Source organism: Vigna unguiculata, chromosome 1 (genome assembly GCF_004118075.2).
Source record: "Vigna unguiculata cultivar IT97K-499-35 chromosome 1, ASM411807v1, whole genome shotgun sequence".
Taxonomy (NCBI): domain Eukaryota; kingdom Viridiplantae; phylum Streptophyta; class Magnoliopsida; order Fabales; family Fabaceae; genus Vigna; species Vigna unguiculata.
Genome location: NC_040279.1, coordinates 29,264,205 through 29,290,247, shown reverse-complemented (window position 1 = coordinate 29,290,247; position 26,043 = coordinate 29,264,205). Strand labels below are relative to the sequence as shown.

General features: G+C 34.2%; 1 protein-coding gene across 1 annotated transcript; it reads left to right on the top strand.

Moving 5' to 3' along the window:
• Window positions 1-5,608: 5,608 nt before the first annotated feature.
• Window positions 5,609-25,816, top strand: LOC114179662 (insulin-degrading enzyme-like 1, peroxisomal). Its single transcript, XM_028066077.1, has 26 exons — window positions 5,609-6,002; window positions 6,127-6,202; window positions 6,815-6,882; window positions 7,922-8,013; window positions 8,088-8,161; window positions 8,250-8,293; window positions 10,036-10,087; window positions 11,015-11,137; window positions 11,232-11,344; window positions 11,435-11,597; window positions 17,818-17,910; window positions 18,173-18,258; window positions 18,560-18,646; window positions 18,740-18,843; window positions 19,013-19,115; window positions 19,281-19,376; window positions 19,474-19,663; window positions 19,774-19,835; window positions 20,524-20,628; window positions 21,731-21,932; window positions 22,021-22,229; window positions 22,841-22,965; window positions 23,041-23,092; window positions 23,182-23,268; window positions 24,992-25,114; window positions 25,271-25,816. The coding sequence occupies exons 1-26, from the start codon at window positions 5,883-5,885 to the stop codon at window positions 25,511-25,513; spliced, it is 2,892 nt and encodes a 963-aa protein (XP_027921878.1). The 5' UTR covers window positions 5,609-5,882; the 3' UTR covers window positions 25,514-25,816.
• The last annotated feature ends 227 nt before the right edge of the window (window positions 25,817-26,043 follow it).

Genomic DNA, 26,043 nt, shown 5'->3' with positions numbered 1-26,043 from the left:
CTTGCAAAGTTTGTGTTCAATGATGAAAGGATCCGGGAGTGCTTCCCATTGAAGATGTGGGTGTGTGTTTCTGATGACTTTGACATTAAGTAGGGGTAGGCAAAAAATTTAATTTTCTTGATCCAATCCACTTTTGCTCCAATCCAATCCATTTATAATCCATTTTATTAAAAATCTAATCCATTTAAAATCCATTTAATGGATCTGGATTTCAATCTAATTTACATTTTTAAATCTTATAGATTGGATATCCATTTTATAAATCAAGATTTTTAAATATGGATAATCCAAAAAATCTAATCCAAATTTTTAATTTAAATTTTTAGTTGGGTTAGACTAAAGGTTGAGATGGACTATGCTAAATTCAGACTTGGACGGTTCTTGCTCGACGACCTATACGGATCGGGTAGGCCCGACGACCATAAGAGGTTGGGCGGGCCTAAAGATATGAATGAGATAGGCGGGCCCGACAAATCGAACGAGTCGATCAGGCCCAATGACCTGATGAGCCAGGTGGGTTCGAAGACCCGAACGGGCTAGGCAGGTTCGAAGATCCGAACGGGCCAAGCGGGCTCGAAGACCCGAACGGGCCAAGCGGGCTCGATGACCCGAATGGGTGAAGCGGGCTCGAAGAACTGAACGGGTTAGGCAGGCCCGAAGACCCGAACGAGTCAGGCGGGCTCGAAGAATCGAACGGGTAAGGCAGGCCCAAAGACCCGAATGGGTAAGGCAGGCCCGAAGACCCGAACGGGTCAGGCAGACCCGAAGACCTGAAAGGGTCACGCGGCCCGAAAACCCGAACGGACCATACAGAACCAATGACGAAAATAGGTCAGGCAGCCCAAAGACCCGAACGGGTCAAGCAGGCCCAAAAACTCGGACGGGCCCGACAACTCGAACGGGCCCGAAGACCCAGACGAGCCCGACGACTAGGACGGGTCTGACGACCTACATGGGCCTTACGACCCGAATGGGCATGATGACACGAACGGGCGCGTCGACCCGAACGAGCCTTATGACCCGGACGAACCCTATAACCCAGACAGGCTCGACGTCCTAGACGGGCCCGACGACCCAGATATGCTCGATGACCCGGATGGGCCCGACGACTCAGACGAGCCTGATGACCTTGACGTACCCAACGACCCAAACGGGCCCTACAATTCGAACGTGCCCAACTACCTGATTGGGCCCGACTATTTGGACGGGTTTGTCCGGGTCGTCTAGCCCATCCGGGTCGTTGGCCCCATTCGGGTCGTCTAGCTCGTTCGTGTCGTCGAGCCTGTTCGTGTTTTCGGGCCTGTTCGGGTTGTCCGGCCCGTTTGGGTTATCGAGCCTGTTCGGGTCGTCAGGCCCGTCTGGGTCGTTCTGGTCGTCGGGTCCGTCTGGGTCGTCCGGGTCGTCAGGTCCGTCCGGGTCGTCGGTCTCATCCTAGTCATCCGGGCCTTAATGACAAAAGTTTTAAGAAATTCAATTTAAATTTCTTTTATTAAAAATGGATTCTGGATTTTGAACTTGATCCAAATATTTGGATTGGATTTAAATCTTGATCCAAATATTTGAATCTGAATTTTAAAAAAATTCAAACTACTTTTGCTAAAAAAATGGATTTTGGTCAAAAATCTAATCCAATTATTTGGATCTAAAATTGATGTGGATTGGATCATTAAAAATCCAATCCATGCGTACCCCTAGGATCAACACAAAAATCTTTGTTTTTTATATTTTTTTAGTAAGTTAGGTAGGTCTTCAACATTAAAGTCTTTGTTGAAGAGGATTCACGGTCTATGTCAAGTGAGCATTTAAAGGAGAGGAAGAAAAGCATCGCTCGGTAAATATTGGGAGATAAATTGACAAATTGTAAAATGCATGTGTTCCATTGACAGTTGGGAGTCTACTATACTCTCAAAATTTGATGCCAGTGAATGGGAACATGAGTGACAATGAAATTTAGAATTTGCCCCAGACAAAAAATGACATTTTACTTGCTCTTAAATTAAGTTTCGATCTCATGCCATCCTATTTGATGCAGAGTTTTAAATTGCTCCAACTTTATTTATGTACCGCCTAATGATGAAATAGCTCCGCTTTGGGCGCTTGGACTCATTGTATTACCAAACAATCATAAGACACTCAAGACACGGTTAATCGATATGTTGAGAATTTAAGTTTAAGTTTAAATTTTATAATAAAATTAAAAATGTTAAAGATTCATAAATTTATTGTTGAAGATATTAATTTTTTATATATGAATTGAACTGATGTTTCATTAATGTTTTATCTCGACTACCCTTTCCAAATATTTATCACAATATTAGTATAGTTTTCAATATTTTTTTCTTCAAAATTTTGAAAAATTTGATATTTTTCTCGAAAGATCTATCATAATATTGCAATATCAGTATGATTTTCAAGATCTATTTCTTCAAGATTTTGAAAACTTTGGCACTTTTGTTTAAGAGAAATTAGAGGAATAAAAAGACGAAGATAATGCATTAAGGACACACATAAGCCTTGAAATATTTGTTTATTTTTTGTCATTTTAATCGGGGTGCTTTGCTATTATGTACAACTTCATATCTTTCATTTTTAATGATATATTAAATGGTGATTACAGGGTAGATATAATAAACGTATCACGTTAGCTTTGGAATAAATTTTAGTTTTTGTCTCCTGAACGCAGTAAAGGCAGCAGATTGCGGAAAGATGTGATTCTGTGATATTTTTTAATCCAAAAAAAAGAATGTTACAGATTGCAATCTTAACTTGCAAGTTGGTTGTATCAATCATTTGCAGTATTCTTAATACGTTGAAAAACAAGAAACACAATAAGATAATCTAAAATTTGGAAAACCACATCTATCAAGACAGAAATCATAAAAAAAAGTTTAAGCTATCTTCTAACTATATTAATATATATAATTAAAATAATTTTTTTTATGTTAATCATAACTAAACTCATGATCAACAGACAAAGACTTATGATATCACAAAGTTTTACTTTTCCTAACTCATTAAAAAAATACGCATAAACTTTATATTTATATTAATAATAACAATAATAATAATTTTTGTGTTATTGTCTTTTATATTTATACCTTTTGTAACTAAGATTGACCGAGTATAGTTCACAGACGACAACTTCATTCACAATCAGCATGAATTTCCGTCGGCCAGCCGCCGCAATAATGCTGATTTCTAATTTTGTTTTTTTCTAAATTGTCCACTATTGGTTATATTTCATTAATATTTTCAAACAATCATTTATAATGTAGTTAATTGTCTTGAACATAATTAATCTAAACAATAGACGCAATCTATGATTGATCACATTGTTTTCTATCGTATCCTACTTTTTAATATTTAAATTAACGTACTTTTTACTCAAATTAATTTTTTTGTCGTAGTAATTATTAATCTTTTATGTGTTTTTAGTCTCTCTTTTAACGAACTTTATGAGGTTGTACTTTGCTTTAATTAATTGGATGATACACATATTTATTTAGATGTGTGAAGTATTTATTTTTAAAAGTGTGTCAATTAAATCTTAACTTTTAAAAAGTCTTTCAATTAGATATATATTACAAAAAAATTATTAAAGCTGTAAATTTTATTCATGATTCTTATCACTAATTTTAAATATAAATATCAATATTTAATTTTGTAACTCATTTTAAATATCGATGTTAATAATTTTGTGGCTTAAATATTTTTTGGTCCTCATTTTCGTAGTGTTTGTTACGGATTATTCTCATTTTGACAGAATGTTTAAGATGGTCCTCATTTTCGCAATTCGTGTTTTATTTGGTCATTTTCTGTAATGTCGTTTAAATCATTAACGGAGCATTGTACAGGTGGCACGATTTGTATTAGGATGTGTTAAGTGTACTGTACATGTGTGGTAATTAGATATTTGGGAATAAATAAGTGAGCTAGAGTTTTGGTAAGGAATGTTTGGACAATTGTTGAGTTTTGACAATCTTGTTCCTCCATCCCCAATTGGTGTTGCTACAATCTTCTCCTTCCTACAATCCCATTATATAGGTATGTTACGGTCCCAATCTTATTCCTTTACCTCTGTTTGTAATCGTTGGAGGCAATCGTATTGTATCACTTCGTGGACTGTTGGGGGTTCAACGAGAAATGGATTAACCCCGATTTGTAGTGGATGAGCAGACTGCAACACCTGTTGAGACTGCACCAAATGCCCAAACTGTTGAGAATGCACCAACTGGCGAAACGGTTGAGAATGCACCAACTGCCGAAACTGTTGAGAATGCACCAACTGCTGAAACTCAAACAACTCAACCACCAAGGAATGAAGTGAAGAGTCAAGCAGCACCACTACCAACACCAGAAGAACCATCTCAGGAGTTTAGGATGAAATTACATATTAGGAGGAGGCTATGATAGCAGCTACAAACGTCTTAGTTATTTTTTGGAATTTCTGATGTAGAATTCATTATTTATGTACTGCATTTTGACTTTCTTTAAACTTCGTTCAATTTCACTTTTGTCAAACATTGATGTAGTGCATTTTGATGAGCATGAATTAACTTTATGAATTTAACTTCTTTTAGACTTATATCAATTTAATTTTTCCCAAGTTTAGATCAATATCACTTACTTCAAATGCTCAGATTAATATATCATTTTGAACATGTTGGGACTAATATCAACATAATCAAACTAATTCATTTCTTTATTTAACAATAGTACAAAACATATTGGACTTTAAAAGATTACACATAATAACACTGTGAATAATACAAAAACAACACAAGTGAACCCTATTACTAATTGCAGCCTCTTCTCCGCAACCTTCAATGACTTCTCCAAATCATTCATTAATCTGTCTCATTTGTGTCATGATGATGACATTCTTTTCATCAACACCACCATTTGAAAAAGTTGCAGTCCACATTATTGGAACCACCAGTCTGTAAATCAATAAACCAAAAATTAAAACCAATTTATTATTAACACAAAAATAAAAACAGATTGTACCTAAAATTTTCTACCAATATTCTTTGGAGTTCTTGCCATCCTCAAAGCTGATATCTCTCCGCAGCTACAAATTGAGTTTAATCCATTTCTCGTTGAACCACCAACAGTGCACGAAGTGATACGGTTGCCTCCAACGATTACAACTAGAAGTAAAGGAAGAAGATTGAGACCATAACATACCTATATAATGATTTAAACGCCGTTACAGAAAATGACCAAATAAAACACGAATTGCGAAAATGATGACCATTTTAAACATTCGGTAAAAAATGAGGACCATTTTAAAGATTCTGTCAAAATGAGGATCATTTTAAAGATTCTTTTAAAAAGGAGGACCATCCGCAACAAACACTGCGAAAATGAGTACCAAAAATGTATTTAAGCTTAATTTTGTTATGAAAGAGACCTAATTATATATCTTTTTAAAAGTTGAGACTCAATTGATGTGTTACTATGAGCAAACATATTCAAACAAAAATGGATACAATCCAACTAATTAAACCTATTGTATTTTTATTTAATTTTCATTTTTATTTTTTAATTTTCATTTATATTTTTTGATCAAATTACAAATACACTGAAACCAACTCAGTTACCAGTACAACAAAACACGAGTATCAATCCACGTTGAACGAAATAGCGAAATATGAGTTAGGAAAAGTAAAATTGAATCAAAGTAGAGAGCAGAACAAAACAGAGTCTTCGTCGTCGTCGTCTTTCCTTGTCATCACGAAATATCAATCTTCCGCAGCACTCTTCTCAATTCGAGTTTCAAGCGCAAGGAACATAACAGAAAAACGCAATCATTACCACCTTCCATCGCCACCGAGTCAGAACAAGAACGAGTTAGGGTTGTAATCAGAGCGAGGGAGAAGATGGCTGTGAAGGACGACGTGGAAATCGTGAAGGCTCGCATCGACAAGAGGGATTACAGAAGAGTCGTGCTTAGCAACTCGCTCCAAGTGCTCCTCATTAGCGACCCCGTTACCGATAAGGTCGACTTCATCTTCGATCTTGATTCTGATTCCGATAGGATCAGATTCTTTTTTTTTTCCGTATCAATTCACTCGCTCACTTCACGATATTTCGGTTTCTGTGGTTCCATTTTTTCCGTTGCAGTGTGCTGCTTCCATGAACGTTGGCGTCGGTTACTTCAGTGATCCTGCTGGCCTCGAAGGCCTCGCCCATTTCCTCGGTATTGTTTTCCTTTTCCAGCTTTGACCGTACTCTGTCGGGTATAAGTTTCGAATTGTGTAGGATTCTGGTCGATGTGTTACGAGTCTGAAGAGGATTTCTTGTTTGAAGTTTGACAGTGCAATTGTATTTTATAATATGAGCATGGTTTTGGCCTCAATATTAAGGCCTTTTTAGTTTCCGCTACTGCAATTTTGGCGACATCGGCCATATTTGTCTGGGAACGTGATGAAACTGCGACAATTTATTTCAAACTGACATAACCGGTATTGTATTACAAGAGAGGGAAATAAGACATAGGATTTGAATGGAACGTTAAGCAATCCAGATACTTGATAAGAAGATAGGATAAAGTGTAGACATCAAAAAAGAGAGGAGATAATAGTTGGAGCACTTTGGGTTAATACTCGAGATATAGAACGTTATGCATTGCTGCTAGGAATAAAGAAAAATAAGATAATAGATTCTAGCATCTGAACTTTATTATTTATACCAAGAATTATATTTTAATGGCGGGTGGGGTGCTGATAGTTTACCTATTTATTTTTTCTGTTTGAAATGAAATTTATTTCAAGAATTTTATTCTGGTTATTTCTGCGTTTTTGATTGACAGAGCACATGCTGTTTTATGCGAGTGAAAAATACCCAGTTGAAGATAGCTACTCCAAGTATATTAGTGAGGTATCGTGATGTCTGCTCCTTTAAGTTGTGAAAAGTGACTTGGAATTTGGACACCACTCATTATGGAAATAGGCAACAATTATTTTTAACCTTTTTTTTCCTGATGTACTTTAGCTCTTCAATTTTATTTATCCATCATTCTATGAAATGAAAAAGTTGAAGAAAATATTTAGTGGTTGTTTCATATATCCTAATTCCTAATCTTATTGGCACTTATGGATAACAATGTCAGTCACTGTTGAAATTTTGTCAAAAACATTACTTGAATAAGGAGAAACAAATCCTGAATTGCTTGTGGAGCGTTAACATGATTGAGTATTTGTAACATGATTATCTGGAAGGGGAAGTGGGTGAGTGGGAAAAATGGCAGATTTTAAATATCTGTATTAGAATTTCTTGACAGGTGAGTATGACTTTAAGAAACAGAGATGTGTTTCCTGATTACATGTTATAATATAAGGGAGATACTTCTAGGTCAAAATGAACTGTATAGATATTTTACCTTTTTAAAATGATTGTTTTGTCATGTCTGGACTGTATTTATTAAATGCCATAATGAATTTGCCATGTTTTTAAACTTGGAGGGTTTAGGATTTAAGACCTGGTTTTTTGGTTCTTGTGGTGAAGCGGTCAGAATGTGGTTTCTTTTGCTATCAAGTATTCCCAAGTGCTTGTTTGGTAGAAGGGCAAAGGGAATGGAATGGAGGGAAATCTGTATTTAACTTTTCTTTTTTTTCTGCAAACTGTACAAGAGTTTAATTTCTCATAGCTGCATTTTTTGAGCTTACATTGTTTTATTTTATGTTTTTAGTTTCATGCATCTAGTCTCCTACTCTGCTAGTATCTATGCTGATACATATTCTACTTTTAAGAATGGTTTAGAGTTTCAATTTTTTATATTGTATTAAATACCAACATCATTTGGGGCTTAGAAAGCTGGAGCAATTCTATTGATTTATTATTTTTTTTAAAATATTCTTAAATTTTTGTCAATCAACTTTTTTTTGGTTTCATTGCTGTGTCTGCCTTTCTAATACAGCATGGAGGAAGCACCAATGCTTTTACAGCATCTGAACACACCAACTATTTTTTTGAAGTTAACACAGACGGCTTTGAAGAGGCCCTGGACAGGTAGGTCCTGCTCTTTATTGTTTCCTCTTTTAATCCCTTATAAAAGTTCTAGCTCAGTATGATTTGTCTTCCAGGTTTGCTCAGTTCTTTACTAAACCATTGATGTCTCCTGATGCCACCATGAGGGAAATTAAAGCTGTTGATTCTGGTTAGACAATCTTTTCGTTGTTTGATGTCTTTTGTTTTATTTCCTTGTTTCTTATTGGCATACTGTTCCTCTGCTTTCTCTTTTACAGAAAACAAGAAGAATTTATTATCTGATGGATGGAGAATGAACCAGGTATGTATGTGCTATTGCTTTTAAATCATCTTTAGGGGGGCTTTGTGGTAAAGTTGGTTGGTTGGTTGTTTGAGATGTAATTCAGTGTTGCTTTTAGGAGACAGATTTTACAGTAGTATAGGAGATCTCCTCTATTTTTGTTTATGATGGGATATAGTGTAATACTCATTCTTAATTATATAGTGGTGCAGAGTGGCCACAGAATGTTACATTGTATCAGTGCCTTTTTGAATAGTGGATGTAGTGGTTGTTGCAATTCCGTGGTCATTGTGGATCTAGAGTAAGGCTTTTTGCAAAACCCATTTTGCCATCACAACAGCCTCAGTTTTCGTTGGGGGTGTGGGGTGGGTTAGAGGCAAAGTTTTGATTTCCCTATTCTTTAGAATTTAAAAAATTCCCGTATAGGATATAGTTTCCAGTGCTTCTTCTTAACTCACCCACCCTTTATTCGTCTCTCTATATGATTGTTCTGAACTTTGAACCCCAAACCTCTGTTCTTTTCTCTCTGCAACCTTCTATTGATATTTAAGATATATTGCATTTAAAATATCAATGTCTTTCAGATTGTTTGTTTTCTTGACTTTTAATGTATCTTTTTGCTTTTAAAATCGTATGACTTTTTATTGTAAATTATGAATGCATTATGAATTTTGAGTAACACCCCCATTAAATTTAGAGCATTTATGCATGTATAACAACAATTGTGTGTATAATCCAAAACATTTATGTATATATAAAAATTCAGAATAGCAGCCATCCTACTATGTGCGATACTGTTATATCTTTCTTTGGGTTGGCTAGCTGCAACTATCCAAGGTTGATTACTATGATATTCAAGACAGTTCCTGCATCCATGTAGCTCTTTACAACTGTTAGATGCTAAATTGGTCTAAAATGCTGGAAGTACCTCATTTATTGCAATGTGGTGCTAACACATGGTTATCCAGTTCATGTGTCATCTGTGTGCATATGCCTCATGTGTCACTTCACTTGTGCTGCACTATTAGACTTCCCAGGTCAGAGTGTGTTGGAAAGTGTATCATCATTTAGATTTTCTTTTTCCTTATATTTTTACTTTAAGGATCACAGTTTTGTCCTTTTTCTTCCATTTTCCGTGTGTAGTGTGGCTTTTACTTATGGTGCTTTTAGTGTGATGAAAATTGAAAGTCAGTTTGGTAATTAATGCTTGAGGCTAGGGTCTCATGAAAATAGTTTGTTGCTTCTAAATATGGAAGAACTATGGTTGCTTCTCTTTCTGAATAGATTGATAAGTGTAAGAAAGAGCAGTAGTATTACCAATCTTGTCTTTTGTTGGAAGTCCTACATCGACTAGAGATAAGATTAATTCACAATGTATAAGTGGATGAAAAACCACCTTACAAGCCGGTTTGAGGGGGGGGGGGGTTGAGTTAAGCTTAAAGTCCAGTTCTTAACATCTTTCAAAAATCAGTCTAGGATTGACTAATCTTAATAACGTTTTTTACTAACCACAGAATAGATTCATAATTTATTTGATGTTCAAAGAGGTTGGACTAATTTGTTGTCTTTGGAGTTCATCCATTTTTCTTCCTTTCCCTGTTTCGTTTATCCTCCTTATATACTTTATGTTTTTTCTTCCAATATGTATTTGGATCATTGGGTGCTTTACTGGCATTGCAAATTTTGTTATTAAGCCTCTTATGGAGAAATTGTTGTAATCTCTCTTGGTCTCTCCCCTCCCTGAAACATTACAATCTATGCAGCTTCAGAAACATCTCAGTGATGAAGATCATCCATATCATAAATTTAGCACAGGTCAGTGGCATATTTAATTTCTTTTGTCTTTTAAACTCATACAATTGAACTTTTAACTTTTGCACCATCCTACTTGTGGTTGCATTATTTTGTCAAATAACTGACTGTTAGCTATCCGTTATGTGTCCAAAATCTTTTAAAGCATCCGTTATGATATTTTTTCCTAATTGTTTTTAACACTAAGAACAATTGGCTTCTTGATAAATATGATAATGAAGGCCAGGAGCTAGATTTACTATTTATTGAACTTGTCCTTTTGGCTTGTCAGATACATGTTGAATATTTTACTGTCAAAGCAAAACATTAGAAGTATTTTCAGACTGATGCTTTGTAATGCTTCTTGTGACATGCTTTGTTCATTGTTAAGTTCATTACTTTAGAGAATCTGTCTTTGTTATTCTATCTGCTTAAATGCATTATTGTTTATTAAAATTCAAATAAAATCTGTCTACTATGGATAAAATCAAAGGAGCATTTTGCTACAAACTTCTTTGAAGCACATTGGGAATGTCATCTCATTGCTATATTTTGATATGAAGACAGCAGATTCTATGATTTTAGATATTTTTGGATCTCTGTGTTTTCTTTTATCACGTTGATAGGTGCTGACTTCTGAGCCAACGTGAAGATATTTCCTTATAATTTCCCTGTAGTTTATTTTAAAAAATAATCAAGTTCCAAATGCCAATTATGTTTTTTTTTTTTTAAATAATATGAATTTCATGTTATGTGCATTAGTATCATGTCATTCATTGGTTTGATTCTGAACATAAATAACTCTGGTGATTAATGCTTAAAACTTTAGTTAATAGTAATTTGTTCTAAAAGAAATATGTTTATCCAAATGAAGCTCGATTATTTGCAATAGCTATCATTGTTGCAATATGCTTTTCATCATAATCATTACTGCAGTGCTCTAATTTTTAGGGAACTGGGACACTTTGGAAGTTAAACCTAAAGCAAAAGGATTAGACCCAAGGAAGGAGCTTCTGAAGTTTTATGATGAAAACTATTCTGCTAATTTAATGCATCTAGTTATATACACAAATGGTAACAGATATTTTGCTTACAATATGTCGGTTGAATTATTTTTTATCCTTTTTTAATAGCTTCAATCTAACTATTTGTGCATGGATATTTTCAGAAAGCCTTGATAAAATTCAAAACCTTGTAGAAGAAAAGTTCCAGGATATTAGAAACACCGACAAAAGTTGTTTCCATCCTTGTGGTCAGCCATGCAAATCAGAACATTTGCAGGTGCAGATTTTCTAGATCTAAATGGTAAAAACTAACCAATTTCTTTACAATGGATTCTAATCTATTTCTTATTTTGGGTATCTGTTTCAGATTCTTGTCAGGACTGTCCCAATAAAGCAAGGTCACAAATTGAGAATTGCATGGCCAATAACCCCTGAAATCCATCATTACACTGAAGGGCCAAGCAGGTATCTTGGGCATCTCATTGGTCATGAAGGAGAAGGGTCTTTATATTACATCTTGAAAAAATTGGGTGGGTACTCTCAATCTGTTGCACATTTCATTAATAGTTTTGTGGTTATTGTCTACTTCATCTGTTGCAGAGCGACCACTTCCCTCTACAGTGGCTGCTATATCGTAATGGTTTAGTGTAACAGCCATAAAAGGCCGAAATAGCAGGCTGAATAGTAGCTGTAGCGGGCATTATAGTGGTGTCATGTGTTGACTCCAAAAAAATCCCTGGGCAACTTTGGAAGGCTATTTTTGGGATTGTAGTTTCAAAATATGAAAACTACAGATGTATTAATGGTGAAAATGATAAAAGAAACTTGGAATGAGTAGACAACAATGATTCCTATTTAGGAAACTTGTTCTTGACTTTTACTGGTATTTACTTTTGTTTTTTAGTTAGGACACCTATTACTTTTTATATCTATATAATATGGTACACATTGTACACAAACTCTAAAAAAAAATAATGGTTACTTTGCAATGTACTATCTTGGTAGTGTTTTTGGAACTGGTTGCTATGTGCCACTATCAGAGATTTAAAACATAATCTTGACTATAAGAGGTGATCTAGTACATTACATGAGGGTCTCGCCCAGCAGGGCTGCCTAGTGAGGGTAGATGTCCGAAGCCTTGTCTTTGAAAGTATTTTGTAGTATTTGAACTCAACCTCCAAAAAGCAGCATGCTTACTGTTGCACCAAGAGACTTGCCCTTAGGTCTTGCATATATTAATGAAAACATTTTATATACTCATACTTTAGAATGTTAGTTTTGCTGCACTACTGTCTGATTTCAACTGTGTAAAAACTTGTTTTGAAACAGATTTGTGTATGGTGGGGACTGGAATTTTTGTCTCCCCCCCTCTAGGCCATGATCTGTGCACAGGTTAACACCATCCCAATCAACCTTTAGCTTGACAAGATAAACGATAGATCATTTTAGAAAATGAGTTTTGGTGTAACTTAATTCTTCAAAACCAGCTTTGGGCACAACTTGCATTCAAAGACTTAATGGTTTATGAGACTCTGCAATTCACATCAAGTTTTAGTTCCATTATTCATGTACCAAGCCCAATTGTGCTGGACATGATGGTGTATATTTAAAAAAATGAAGTCCTACATCTACTAGAGATAGTGTCAAATAAGGTATATAAGTGGGGACAATATTTACCTTACTAGTCTGTTTTGTAGAATAGAATTAGTTCTGAACGACTTTGTAATAGATCACACTATTTCAAATTGTTAAAATTATGATTACTATTGTATTGTACAACTTCCATAAAACTGCATTTTGGGTGAATGTACCTAACCTAAGGAGGGTTGAGGGTAATAGAAGATAACTTTTCCTTGTATTGTATTGTATTCTTTTCATATATATGTGCAGATGCACACACACCCTCACACATATGCATATATATACATATACATATACATATATAATAATAATATAGATCAGCTGAGCACAAGAACTCACTGATTTTTCTTTTGATCTAAATTCAAGTTGGTTTCAAGTGTTCTGTCTATCTACTCCTGTCACTGGACCACCACAACCAGACCCCTGTGGTTGCAGATGCACACACACATACACATGCATATATATACATATACATATACATATACATATATAATAATAATAATAATATAGATCAGCTGAGCACAAGAACTCACTGATTTTTCTTTTTATCTAAATTCAAGTTGGTTTCAAGTGCCCTGTCTATCTACTCCCGTAACTTGACCACCACAACCAAACCCCTGTGGTTGCTGATGCACACACACATATGCATATATATATATATATATATATATATATAATAATAATAATAATAATATAGATCAGCTGAGCACAAGAACTCACTGATTTTTCTTTTTATCTAATTTCAAGTTGGTTTCAAGTGCCCTGTCTATCTACTCCTGTCACTGGACCACCACAACCAAACCCCTGTGGTTGCATGACCAAAAGCCTTAAGACTCACTGATCTTCACCAGCTTGTCACCAGGCATACGTGTCCCACATATCAACTTGGTGGTGTTAAATTCACATTGGAGCACTGCCTTCATCTTGTTGGTGTCTTTTGGGCTTTTTTCTGTCTTTGGCTTCCTATTTGGACATACTTGGATAGTTGATCAAGTTTGTCTCCTCATAGTTTAGGGTTTTTCCTTCAATCTTCAAATATGTTTGTTTTCTTTTGTCTCTGGAATGACTTTTCCTATTTCTGCTACTTTTACTATGACCATGACAAAACTTAACCAGAGGACTACTTATCCTGGTTTGTCTCCATGGAGTTATGGTTCCTTGGTTAAGGAAACCATGACAATTACAAGGCTAGTTATGACTGTCTCACTAAAACAGTTATACTAACCACATAGGAAACAACCAGTAACTGCTTCACAGGCAGTTAAACTAAAAAGTTGTAACAACGTAGCTAACCAATAACATTGTCTAACAGTTGCACGAAGGCTAACCAATAACAGTTGCCTGTATTAATAAAATATTTTAAATACTCATTTTAGAAGTTTTTTTTTCTCTGCAATTCTCTGATTTCAATTTTGTAAAAACTGGTTTTGAAGTAAATTTATGTTGGATGGGGACTGGAATTTTGTCACGACCCACTCTAGGCCATGATCTGTGCACAGGTTGACACCATTCCAATCAAACTTTAGCTTTGCAAGACTAATGATAGATCCTCTTTGAAAATGGGATTAGGCCTACCTCAATCCTATAAAACTCTCTTTGTAAGCAGCTTGCAATGAAAGACTTAACGGTTCATGGGAGTTTGCAATTCACACTAAGTTTTAGATCCATTAAAAGGGTCACTCACCATGGTATCCATGTACCAAGCCTAATAGTGCTGGACAATTACACTAAAACAGAACAAAACTAATAGTTGTGATGATGAAAAAAACAAGGGAGAACCATTCTGATATTCTATTTGGGGAAGGATATTAACTGCACATTCAATAAAGATGAGAAGGTGAGTAATAAGACATGAGGTTGATATGATAAGATCAAATTTGGGTTCTTATAACCCAAAATTCAAAAAAAATTCTCACAAAGAAAAAAGTTGATTTTTTTATTAGAATTCATGCATATCTTCATCGTATTACAGGTGTATCCTTTTATAGGATGAATTAGAAAAGACCCTTTGAATTCCACATTAATTCTTAATAAGTGATATTTAGTATCCAGCAGTAATTAACTTGCTCTAATACTGCCATTAATTCCCATTATATGGATTATTGTTTCCCATTTTTAATTAAAAAGATAAAATTACTTAGAAAACTAAAAATTATGTTGATTTTCATCATTTCCTCCCTCTTCAAGGACATTCATACTTAAAATGTGATGAGTACACTTTTTCCGAGGGAAAGATAATACCAAGATCTAAGATCATCCTTCTATTAGTTTTCCAATTTTGAACTACAGTTCTTGCATGCAATATTTGATTGATTGATATCAAATGATATCTTGTTGAGATATCTCATGAGAAATTCTTCTTCTCATTGTTGAATGATAAAAATAAGAATATCTGCACAAACATAAAAACGTCATCTTTATTATTATTTTTTCTTTTCTCTTTGTTGGTAACATCTTTTTCGTTTATTTCTTCTTTTCTCTTTTCTTCTATATTTTCTTCTTGAATTTTGTTTTCTCTCAAATGCTTCTCTTTCATTTCTTCTTCTCTCAACTCTTTCTCTTTCATTTCTTTTTCAATACTAATTCTCTTCCTACTATCTCTACTTTTTCTTTTTCTCCATCTTCCTTCCATCACAGTTACGACTGTCTTTTCCAATGCTCATCAATCATTCCCTCTTTATGTCTATACCTTTGCTCTTTCTTTTCTTTAATTCTCTTATTGAAATTTTCTTTCAATTTCCTCCATTTGTGAAACAAAATCATCAACAAACAATTTCTTATGTGCATTGAGTTGAAGTGAATTTTTAGCACTAGTCTCTGCCATAATTCCAAAAAAATTAAAAGTAGACATATAAGAATAAAAACCTCATTGAATATGATGAGCCTAAACTCTGATACCAATTAATGTAAAAAACAAGGGAGGTTCATTCTGATATTCAGTTTGAGTAGTGATATTCATGCCTCATTCAAGAAAGATGAGAAGGTGAGTGATAAGTCATATGATTGATCGCTACCTTGATAAGATCAAAGTTGGGTTCTTATAACTCAGAATTCCAAAATGTTTTCACAAAGAGAAAATTCAATTTTCTGATAGAGTTGATATGTATCTCCATCATATTTCAAGTACATCCTTTTACAGGATGAGTTAGACAAGACCCTCTAACTTCCACATTAATTCTCAATAAGCTATATTTAATATCCTATTAATTAACTTGTACTAATGCTACCATTAATTCCCATTATATGGATTTTTATTTCTTATATTTAATTGAAAAGATAAAGATTACGAAGAAAACTAAAAATTACATTGACCTTGATAAAGACCCATTTTGAGTTTAGTATTATATGTTGTTTTGGTGATTAAGAAAACTCCATGAAGATTCTCACTGGAAATTAAGATAACAATGTTATCTAGGTGTGAAGGTTCACTTCAAGGAGCTCTAGCGAAGAAGAGAAGTTGAATTACCATAAGAACATAAATAAAACAAGAACAAAAACAAGTAAATTGCTGAAACTAAAGTGCATCAAAATAGAAGGAAGGATGAACAAAGATGGAAGACATGAAAGGGGGAGGGAAAGCTCAAGGATGGCACGCCACTTAGGGGGGCACGAAGGCTCGCCAGCCCAAGATGAGTGGGGATGCCGCCTATTGAGTGCTAGCTCAAGATAAGGCAAGTGAAGATGACACTCCTTAAGAGAGCACTCACAAAGGTCGAACAAGTGTGTGGATAAACTCCAAATATTCATCCTTTTTACAAGTCTTGAAGAGCCCCTTATATAGGTGATGGTGAGGGGTCTTAGCAAAAAAACAAAGCATAAGGGTGTTCCTACAAGAAGACAAACTAACCTTCTAGAAGCTAGGTCTAAATAAGGTGTCTTGAAAAGGAGACAACCCTAGCTTGGTCTCCAAGACTCTCCTAGGAGGCGCCTTGACTTTCTAGAATGAAGGTCAACTCCAAGCTTCTTCTCTCTCCCAATCTGTGCCTAGCATGAGTGGTCCTAATGGTGGGCTATCCTCCTCTCCAAGTGGTGTTATTCTCCTCCACTTTGGCATAAGCTTAACCTACAAAACAAACAAACAAAAGAGTCAACATATCAAGTTAAGTTAAGTCAACTATGGTCAACAAGTGAACCAAAGGTCAACAAAAGTCAACTTAGGAAAAATCAACATAAAGAAATGGGAAACAAAGATAAAGAAGGGTTAGAGGCCTCCCTTTTAGTCATGCTTCTAGTCACTCTTCTTGAAAGGTCCTCCATTGCTTCTTGGTGAGTCATGGACTCATCATACCTCCTTAGGATCATATCATGTAACAATGTAATTAATCAATAACATTGTCTACCAGAAGATACACTTAAATTTTAACAAGAATATTGCTCGAGAAAAAAAATAAATAAATTTGGAAGATGGTTGATAGGAAATGGTTAGTTGAATGTAGAAGAATAGACTTTAATTGCAAGAACTCTCCTTCATTGTGAAGGACAAAAAATTTCATCGGTTAATAAGAGTGAGTTATAACTTAGGTTCTTTCAGGTCTTTCTAAAATCCTGCCCTCTTGAGACTTGTGTAAGTCTTGACTTACACAATAGTTTCTGAAACTTAAACCTGTCTAATTTTGTTTCCTATTTATATAAACTACCTTCACCTTATTCTGTTTTAACAGAATATTGATTTCTATGCCCTTCTTTTCCATCTAGTATATACAATTTCAGTGGGAGGTCTAACAATGGCCTGTATGGAATAATGGAATATCTTGTAATTTTGGGTTTTAGGCTTCAAAGTTGTATTATATGCAAGTGTAATGCAACTCTGTTTGCTGTGTATATGGATATAGTTATCTGAGCTAGTAGTAAGTTTGTTTGCAGAAGAAAACGTTTTTCGCTTACACCTCCTTTCTCACTCGGTCCCTTTCTTTTTACATGGAATTGTTGCTGATTGAAGACGCACTATGCTTAAGCCTTTTGGATTTCCTTACCTTCATCATTGATAAGCATATGATTCTGTGGAGTTTGAATAAATGCTTTTCTGATACATGCTTATACATATATTCTAGCTTCTACATGTTATAAATTTCTCATTTTTAATCGCCTAGAAAAAAATTCCATTTGCAGGATGGGCTACAGGCTTGTCTGCAGGTGAATCAGATTGGAGTTTGGATTTCGGATTCTTTTCAGTTGTAATTGATCTTACTGATTCTGGTCACGGTTAGCTTTCTCTTTCTCTCTCTCCTCCATGTTTTCTTGTTTGTTGCACATATTTATCCTCTTTTAAAACTTTGTTAACTTGTGCCTGTGCTCTTGATTGCAGTTATGCAATTGTTAAATTTACTACTACTACTACTACTACTACTACTACTACTACTACCACTACTATTACTACTACCACCCTTTTATTAATTTCAAGGTTTGTTATCTATGGTTTTATTGATTCTTTGAACTCATTTTTACCCTTTTTATTTATTTATAGAGCACGCAGAAGATATCATTGGGTTGTTGTTCAAATACATCGAGCTTCTACAACACTCTGGTGTTTGCGAATGGATTTTTCAAGAGGTATGGATCTAGTTTAAAGAATGAACAATTTTTAACTTTTAAGGGAATAAAAGCTCATTTTTTAAAAGCTTAAAAGTAACATGTCATGTAAGTAAAAAAAAGAAAAGGACAAATGTGATCTTACAATTGCAATCTTCATTGATGATTGTGATTTTGTGTATGCCTAACCTGTGGTTGTGGGTCTATAGTTTCCCACTGGAAAATTGTTGAACTACATTAACATTTTGGTATCAATTTCTTTTCTTTTTTTGTTCCACACATGGTCTAAACAATATCTATGGATTTGTCTATGTTGATGAAGCTTTCAGCAGTTTGCGAGACCAAGTTCCATTATCAGGACAAAATTCCTCCCAGTGACTATGTTGTTAATATTGCATCAAATATGCAGGTACTCCATTTTTCTTTCGCTTGATAAGTAAATAACTTTGCAGGGGGGCTTCTTGATTGAAATTAAATTATTAATGGATCTTTTATTTTACAGTTTTATCCTGTGAAAGATTGGTTGACAGGATCATCCTTGCCTTTTAAGTTTAGCCCAAATGTTATCCATATGGTACTAGATCAGCTTTCTCCAGACAACTTTCGGTAAGTGTAACTAAATCAAGGCTATATGTTTATTTATATGAAGGTCTCCAAAGCCGTTATTTCACTCAACAAAGAAAAAAATTGATTAAAGTGTTTGAGATACTGTATCAGTCAGTACTGCTGTGACTTAATTATGATTAAATTTAAACTAGAACTCATTCTCACGCAGAATCTTTTGGGAGTCTAAAAATTTTGAAGGGCATACTGATAAGGTGGAGCCATGGTATGGAACTGCGTATTCCCTTGAAAAGATCACTGGCTCTGTTATTCAGGTATGTGCTTATATGAATAGTAATGTTGATTTTTGGACTGGCATGTTCATTTAGATAATTTTCTGTTTTTCACATGGAAATCACTATGTCTCTATTTTCAGTGATATGTCAAAATTGTTATGAAAAGATGGAACTTGATAGACCTCATAATGCTTGTATTTGCAGGGGTGGATGGCTTCTGCTCCTAATGAAAACATGCATCTTCCAGCTCCTAATAACTTCATTCCAACTGACTTGTCACTTAAAATTGTGCAAGAAAAGGTATAATATATTTTTTAATTATATGTATGAGTGTGGTGGTGGGGGTGGGGTGTTGCACCATGGTTATCTTGATCATATTATTAATACTTGGAAACAGGTGAAGTTTCCAGTTTTGTTAAGCAGGTCAACTTATTCAGCCTTATGGTACAAGCCAGACACATTGTTTTCTACACCTAAGGCTAACGTTAAGATTGATTTCAATTGCCCATATGCTGGAAGCTCTCCTGAGGCTGAGGTTTTGGTGCATATTTTCACACAATTATTGATGGATTACTTGAATGACTATGGTAGGTTTCTAGGTATAGATGGACTTTGCTTCATACTTAATTATTTCTTCATATTGTGTCTACTAAGTTGCTAAATACAAGTTGAAGGAGTTCTTAATTTCTTTTCTTAGCTTATTATGCTCAGATTGCTGGTCTATATTATAGCATAACTCACACAGATGGTGGTTTCCAGGTACTCTTGTAATGTTTTTTAGTTTGCAACATTACAATTTCTGAATTTGAACGTTAAATATGACTCTACAATCACCGTTGATGAATGCTAGCAAGAGGCTTTCTTTCACACTCTTTTCAACACTTTATTAGATGAAACTGGATAGGATTGAGGCCTAGTAAAAGATAGTGAGACTGATGTAAATTTAACCAATAATGACAAGTATTGAAAAGATAGTGTTTCTCACATTTCCTTAATCAATAATATGCATTATTGCATTTTTTTTTGTTCAATTGTAACATATAGAAGATCCTAAGTGATTTGAAATTTAATTGTTTAAAATATACCTGAGTTCAGTTCTACACTTTACTACTATAGTTGATTAAAATAACAGACATCAGGTAAAGGTTGACAATTTGGATCCTGATAATCATGAGTTTGATATTTCAAACCATAATAAAGAGTTAAATTTTTTATTATACCAGGGAGGTATAACATGGACGTTTAATTTGGAAGATTTCCAATTCTCATTATGATAAACCCATAGAGTTTTATTTATCGATTAACTCCTTTTGTATACTAATTAAACCTTCAAGTTCTTTGGCTGCTTTGTACTATGAAATTTGTGTGGGAGTATAAATGAAAATAGAACAGAACTTAGTTTTTACTCTGCCCTTCATTCTCTTAATTAAAATGCCATATTTTTTAGGTGACACTCTTCGGTTATAATCACAAGTTAAGGATTCTACTCGAAACAATAGTTGAAAAGATTGCAACATTTGAAGTGAAATCTGACAGGTTTTCTGTCATCAAGGTACTTTAGCTTACACTTCTCACATGGGATTTAATCTTATTCTTGTCATTTGGAGATTGAATTGTTTTTTTATGTTGTGTACCATTTGGCAAGGCTGATTCATTGATGGATTCTTCTCTTCTATACACTGTGGTTTTCCTTCAAACATTGGCAATTACTTTCTTCCATATACTCTAGTATTCCATCAAATTTTTTAAATCCATTAGCAATTTCATGTCTAAGGTGTGCCTCATGCTGGTGCTTCTTATACTCATCACTGACTTTGTCAACTCCAGTGACCAACTTCCAGACATGCCCACTAAATCCCTAAAGAGCTTCCGATTGACAACATTTGTAACATGCTTGACTCATATGGCATATATACGCTACAACTTAAGGAGTGTAAAAGATCTGATCTAATCCTAGTAATTAGGGAAATATTTACAATTAATTATTAAGGATATTCTCCATTATTGGCCATTGTTAAGTTTCTCTATATTATGTTTTGAATGATTATAAATGAAATATTTTCATCTATGAACACAATTCACAACAATAATAATTTTGTTTTCAAATTTAAATAAATATATTTTCTAACCATGATATTTTGGAAACTAAAGTATAAATTATTTTTAAACGTACATGTAACTTTGTTAGCTATTTAACTTCACAATGCTAATATATGTATATGTGTATGTGTATGTGTTTCTTTGTGTTAAGTTTCTCTTACAGTCATGTTTTATTGGTGTTCATGAATCTTATGATTTATGACTTAGAAAATGGGCCGTCCAGTTCATAATTTGTATCACAACTCAACTACCATGCATGATAAAGGCCTATATATTGAAAAACGAATGAATCTGAAATTAAATACTAAATACAGAAAAAAAAGTAGATAAATTGAAATTCATACAATTTGTACAAGCATATAATTCCGTGAAATCCAGGGAGCCATACGCTAGTTTGTATCATAATAAGAAAATATGCTTACAAATGAGTATGAACTTATGTGTTCAGTATTTGATTTATAAATTATGTATCCACATTATTACAATAAATTTTCTCTTGATTTATTAATTTCTTTAGTCAAATTTATTTAGCTTTTCATATTTAATTTTATCAGGAAATGGTAACCAAGGAATATCAGAATATGAAGTACCAACAACCTTATCAGCAGGCTATGTACTATTGCTCTTTGATCTTACAAGATCATACCTGGCCTTGGATAGAACAACTCGATGTGCTTCCTGCTCTTCAAGTTGAAGATGTTGCCAAATTTGTACCATTAATGCTCTCCAGGACTTTTTTAGAGTTCTATATAGCAGGTTCTTAGGCCTCTCGCTCTCTCTCTCTCTCTCTTTATGGATGGCAAGAGTTACTTTTATTTCAACTGGAGCGAAATTTTCTGTACAGGGAACATTGAAAGCCATGAAGCAGAGTCAATGGTCAAGCACGTAGAAAATGTTCTCTTTAATTGTTCAAAACCTCTGTGCAAACCTTTATTCTCATCTCAACATTTGGCGAATAGAGTTGTTAAACTTCAAAGTGGCATGAATTACTTCTACCCTTCAGAATGTCTTAATCCTGAAAATGAGAATTCTGCTCTTCTGCACTATATACAAGTAAGTTTTATAATAGTCTTTTGTTCATCATTTGTATTAAGATATGTCTGGCTGCCTAGACCAATATGCATCACTCCATCCTAATATGACTTTTGACTGGAAAAGCATATTGTTAACTTATGCCTATTTTTATTTTAGCTGTGAATATATTTCAAATGATGCCAACAGACCGAGTAACTTTGATGAACCTGGCTTTTAAAAGCTGTACTGTTAGTATATTGCTTTAATTAGTCTCTTTAGTGTTGTCATGAAAATTGACTTTCTGAATATCATCTTGATAGGAACCCTACCTTCTATATCAATTGTTCATGATAATTACATCGTATTGCACTCAATGTCTCTGTTGAGGATCATATATCCCTGGACAACAAATTTTTGGCATATCCAATGTGAAATAATCCTTAATTTTGACTTGTTGAAGTGTTTAATTTCGTACTATTTTAATTTGGTCTAGACTGGGCGGATATTCTATTACATGAATTTTCATTATGTACATACTTAGACATGTATCATTCTCCTACCTTTTTTACCTTGCCATTTGCTCAGATTTTAGTTTGTTCATTGAAATTTTGAAGCTATTGTTTCTTATCGCCCTCCTATTAAATTTGTAGGTTGGTCGTGATGACTTTAAGCTGAATGTTAAACTTCAGCTTTTTGCTCTTGTTGCAAAGCAACCAACCTTTCATCAGCTACGATCGGTTGAGCAGCTGGGGTACATTACTGTGCTCTTGCAGAGGTATGTTGATGGCATCTGTATGTATTCAGCTTGGAAAACTTACTTGTTTTTAACTTCAATTTTAAACATGTCTAGGAATGATTGTGGTATACGTGGACTACAGTTTATTATCCAATCCACAGAAAAGGTATTTTCGTACTCGGAATTTGGAAATAGTCTAAATTAATTTTTAAATTATGACATATCTTAAGCCCATCATTTATACTTTCTTCTCAGTCTCCGGGGAACATTGAGCAAAGGATCGAGGCATTTCTCAAAATGTTTGAGACCAAGATTTATGAGATGACGATTGATGAGTTCAAGGTTTGATAGATCTATTAATATTTTATTTAGTTTGCTGCAAATGCTTTTCCTTAATCATGATTGAAATATTCAATAATAATACTTCTCCATAGATACGCTTGTCCTACACCTTGTGAGCTTTTAATTAAATTCTCTCCGGAAGCATTACAAAACATAGATCTTATGAATGGTAAAGGATATCTACGTGTCCACTTGATGGGAATGTACACAAGTAGTGTCTACGCTTAGGACTTTATGTGCATCATTGATATCAAGCATTAAGCAAGGAAAACAATATTTACACATCAATTGTAACACGACTAGGAATGGCCAAAATTGAGTAGGTAAATCATAAACATGCATAAAAATGCACGAAACTTTCTCAGTATCACTATTAACTGTAATGTATTTGAAAGTGGATATTAAGCCTAATCTGACCTCACAAAACCAATTTATATTTGTGGGACTAGGTATAGAAATTCTTTATTTCCTTATATAGTTTGAGAAGGTTCCAAAGTCTATTCTCTCTAGATCTGTTGAGCAACCACCGATAAATATCTATTTCCATACTCATTGTATCCATTATTCGACACAAGGTGGTGTGTTACAGATTCCTTATTGACTGAAAAATTTGAGTACATTGTAGGATTGACTTTGATACCATCTTAGGGATTGGACTTTGAGTCTTAACTCAATTCTACACAAATGGTTTGGAAAGTGAGGTTTTCATCCATTTTTATATTTTAATTTGGCTATATTTCTAGTCAATGTTCTCTAAAACACTTTCATGCCAAGGATTAGACATCTCATGCATAAGATAGATATTTGTGGGTGATTTAATAGTATATGACATGATAGGTCTAATAAATATTGCTATGATAAACTTTGATACCATCTTAGAAAGCGGATTTTGTGTCTAACCCAACCTTACATCCTACTTATATTCTATAATTTGGTTATATCTCTAATCAATATAAGATCTCTAACACACCCTCATGTCTAGGATTACATAATATCTGTAGGTAGTTTGATAGTGGCTAGTAAAGGTGATGTAATAGACTCAGCATCTCTTGCTATAAGAGGCTGTGATAACACTTGTTGGGAAATTCAAAGAGAGAAAACAATGTGGGGATCTTCACCAATAGGCTACAAGCCAACCACATAAGAGAACACAATATACAGGGGACTTGTGAGTACAGCATATGGCCAATCCATATACTGAACAGTGGTGTAACCAAATCGGTGGATGAATCATTACTCTCTTAGAGGAAGTCATCAAGTCAATGTGTTAAATTGTGATATTCTTAGAGCCATTATTATACTGAAACTGAACTTGAATTTGTACAAATTTGTAGGTGAAACAGTGTGTATTAAAGTGGAATAGCAACATTAACTCATAACTGGCATAAGTTTATGCTTGCTAAATATATTGCTTTATCTGTGATTTACTTTCCATGAATATAAGTTCAAATTAAGCGAGTTAGAATCAACATATTTGATTTTAGTCATCATTATCATATATATATATATATATATATATATATATATATATATATATATATATATATATATATATATATCAATTTGGCTATGCAATATAGCAGCAATTGGACTTGTAGTGTTACTTGAAAACCAATATTGAGCATTTACTTCACAGTTCGAGCTTAACAAATCATTATAATCTGTGTTGGTAATTGTGTTCTACATACCTCATTCATGTGACTTCCGTAATGCATATATGCAGAGTAATGTAAATGCTTTGATAGATGTGAAGCTAGAGAAACACAAAAATTTGAGGGAAGAATCATCATTTTTCTGGCGAGAGATTAACGATGGTACTTTGAGGTTTGATAGGAGAGACCATGAGGTATATACTTCTTTCCGTTGTATGAATTTACGTAAAGTTGGATGAATTGACTTGAAAATTTAAATTAGTGATGAAACTCAAATATATTCAACTAATGAAGGGCTTTGCACTACACTTGAATGGCATAAGTGACACTATTGTATGGATTTGGAACAGGTTGAAGCATTAAGGCAGCTCACTCGTCAAGAATTGATAGATTTCTTCAATGAATATGTGAAAGTTGGTGCAGATAGAAAGAAAACTTTAAGTGTGCGAATTCATGGGAACCGGCATTCATCTGAGTACAAAGCCGAAGTCTCAGAACCACACTTGGCTAGAATAGATAATATATTTACATTTAGAAGATCACAGTCTCTTTATGGTTCATTTAAAGGACTTTCTGGGCAGATGAAATTATAGATTGGATCTTCCAGGTTTAAAACTTCCTCACTTAAAGGAATACTTAATCGAAAGAACACTGTCATAAGCTTGGGTAAAATGTACCCCGTTTCGGTTCACCGACTTGCTGAGTCCTATTAATCTGGATTTGAATTCAGTGGTAACTAAGCTATATTTATGACATTTCTGTAAGTTTTTGAATTTGTAAGAAAACCAAACATTTCTGTAGACTTTTTTATTTATATTTTTGACATGTTTTTGGAGCAACTATGTTATATCAAATATTTGTTGTGCTCAAGATGGGAAACCATGTCTTTTTCTCAACTGATTGATCTTGGATTCAAATTTCATTGAAACCTATAGCCTTCATTATTGCTTACAATGTGCCCGATTTGTTACCTCCCAAAATTACGTACGAAATTTTAATATTCACTATAGATCGGAATGGATCTGTTCCAGAAATAATGTAGTTGATACAAAGAGAATTTAGAGAAAAAAGACCGATTACTATTTTTCATTCATGTGTCTCGAGAATTGATTTAATACTTATG

What these genes read in the sequence shown, in the direction of transcription:
- LOC114179662 (XM_028066077.1), top strand. Translation starts at nt 5,883, where the DNA reads ATGGCTGTGAAGGACGACGTGGAAATCGTGAAGGCTCGCATCGACAAG. An exon ending in AATTAAAGCTGTTGATTCTG is followed by an intron (nt 8,162 to 8,249) that starts GTTAGACAATCT and finishes TCTCTTTTACAG; the next exon opens with AAAACAAGAAGAATTTATTA. An exon ending in TTGATAGGAGAGACCATGAG is followed by an intron (nt 25,115 to 25,270) that starts GTATATACTTCT and finishes GATTTGGAACAG; the next exon opens with GTTGAAGCATTAAGGCAGCT.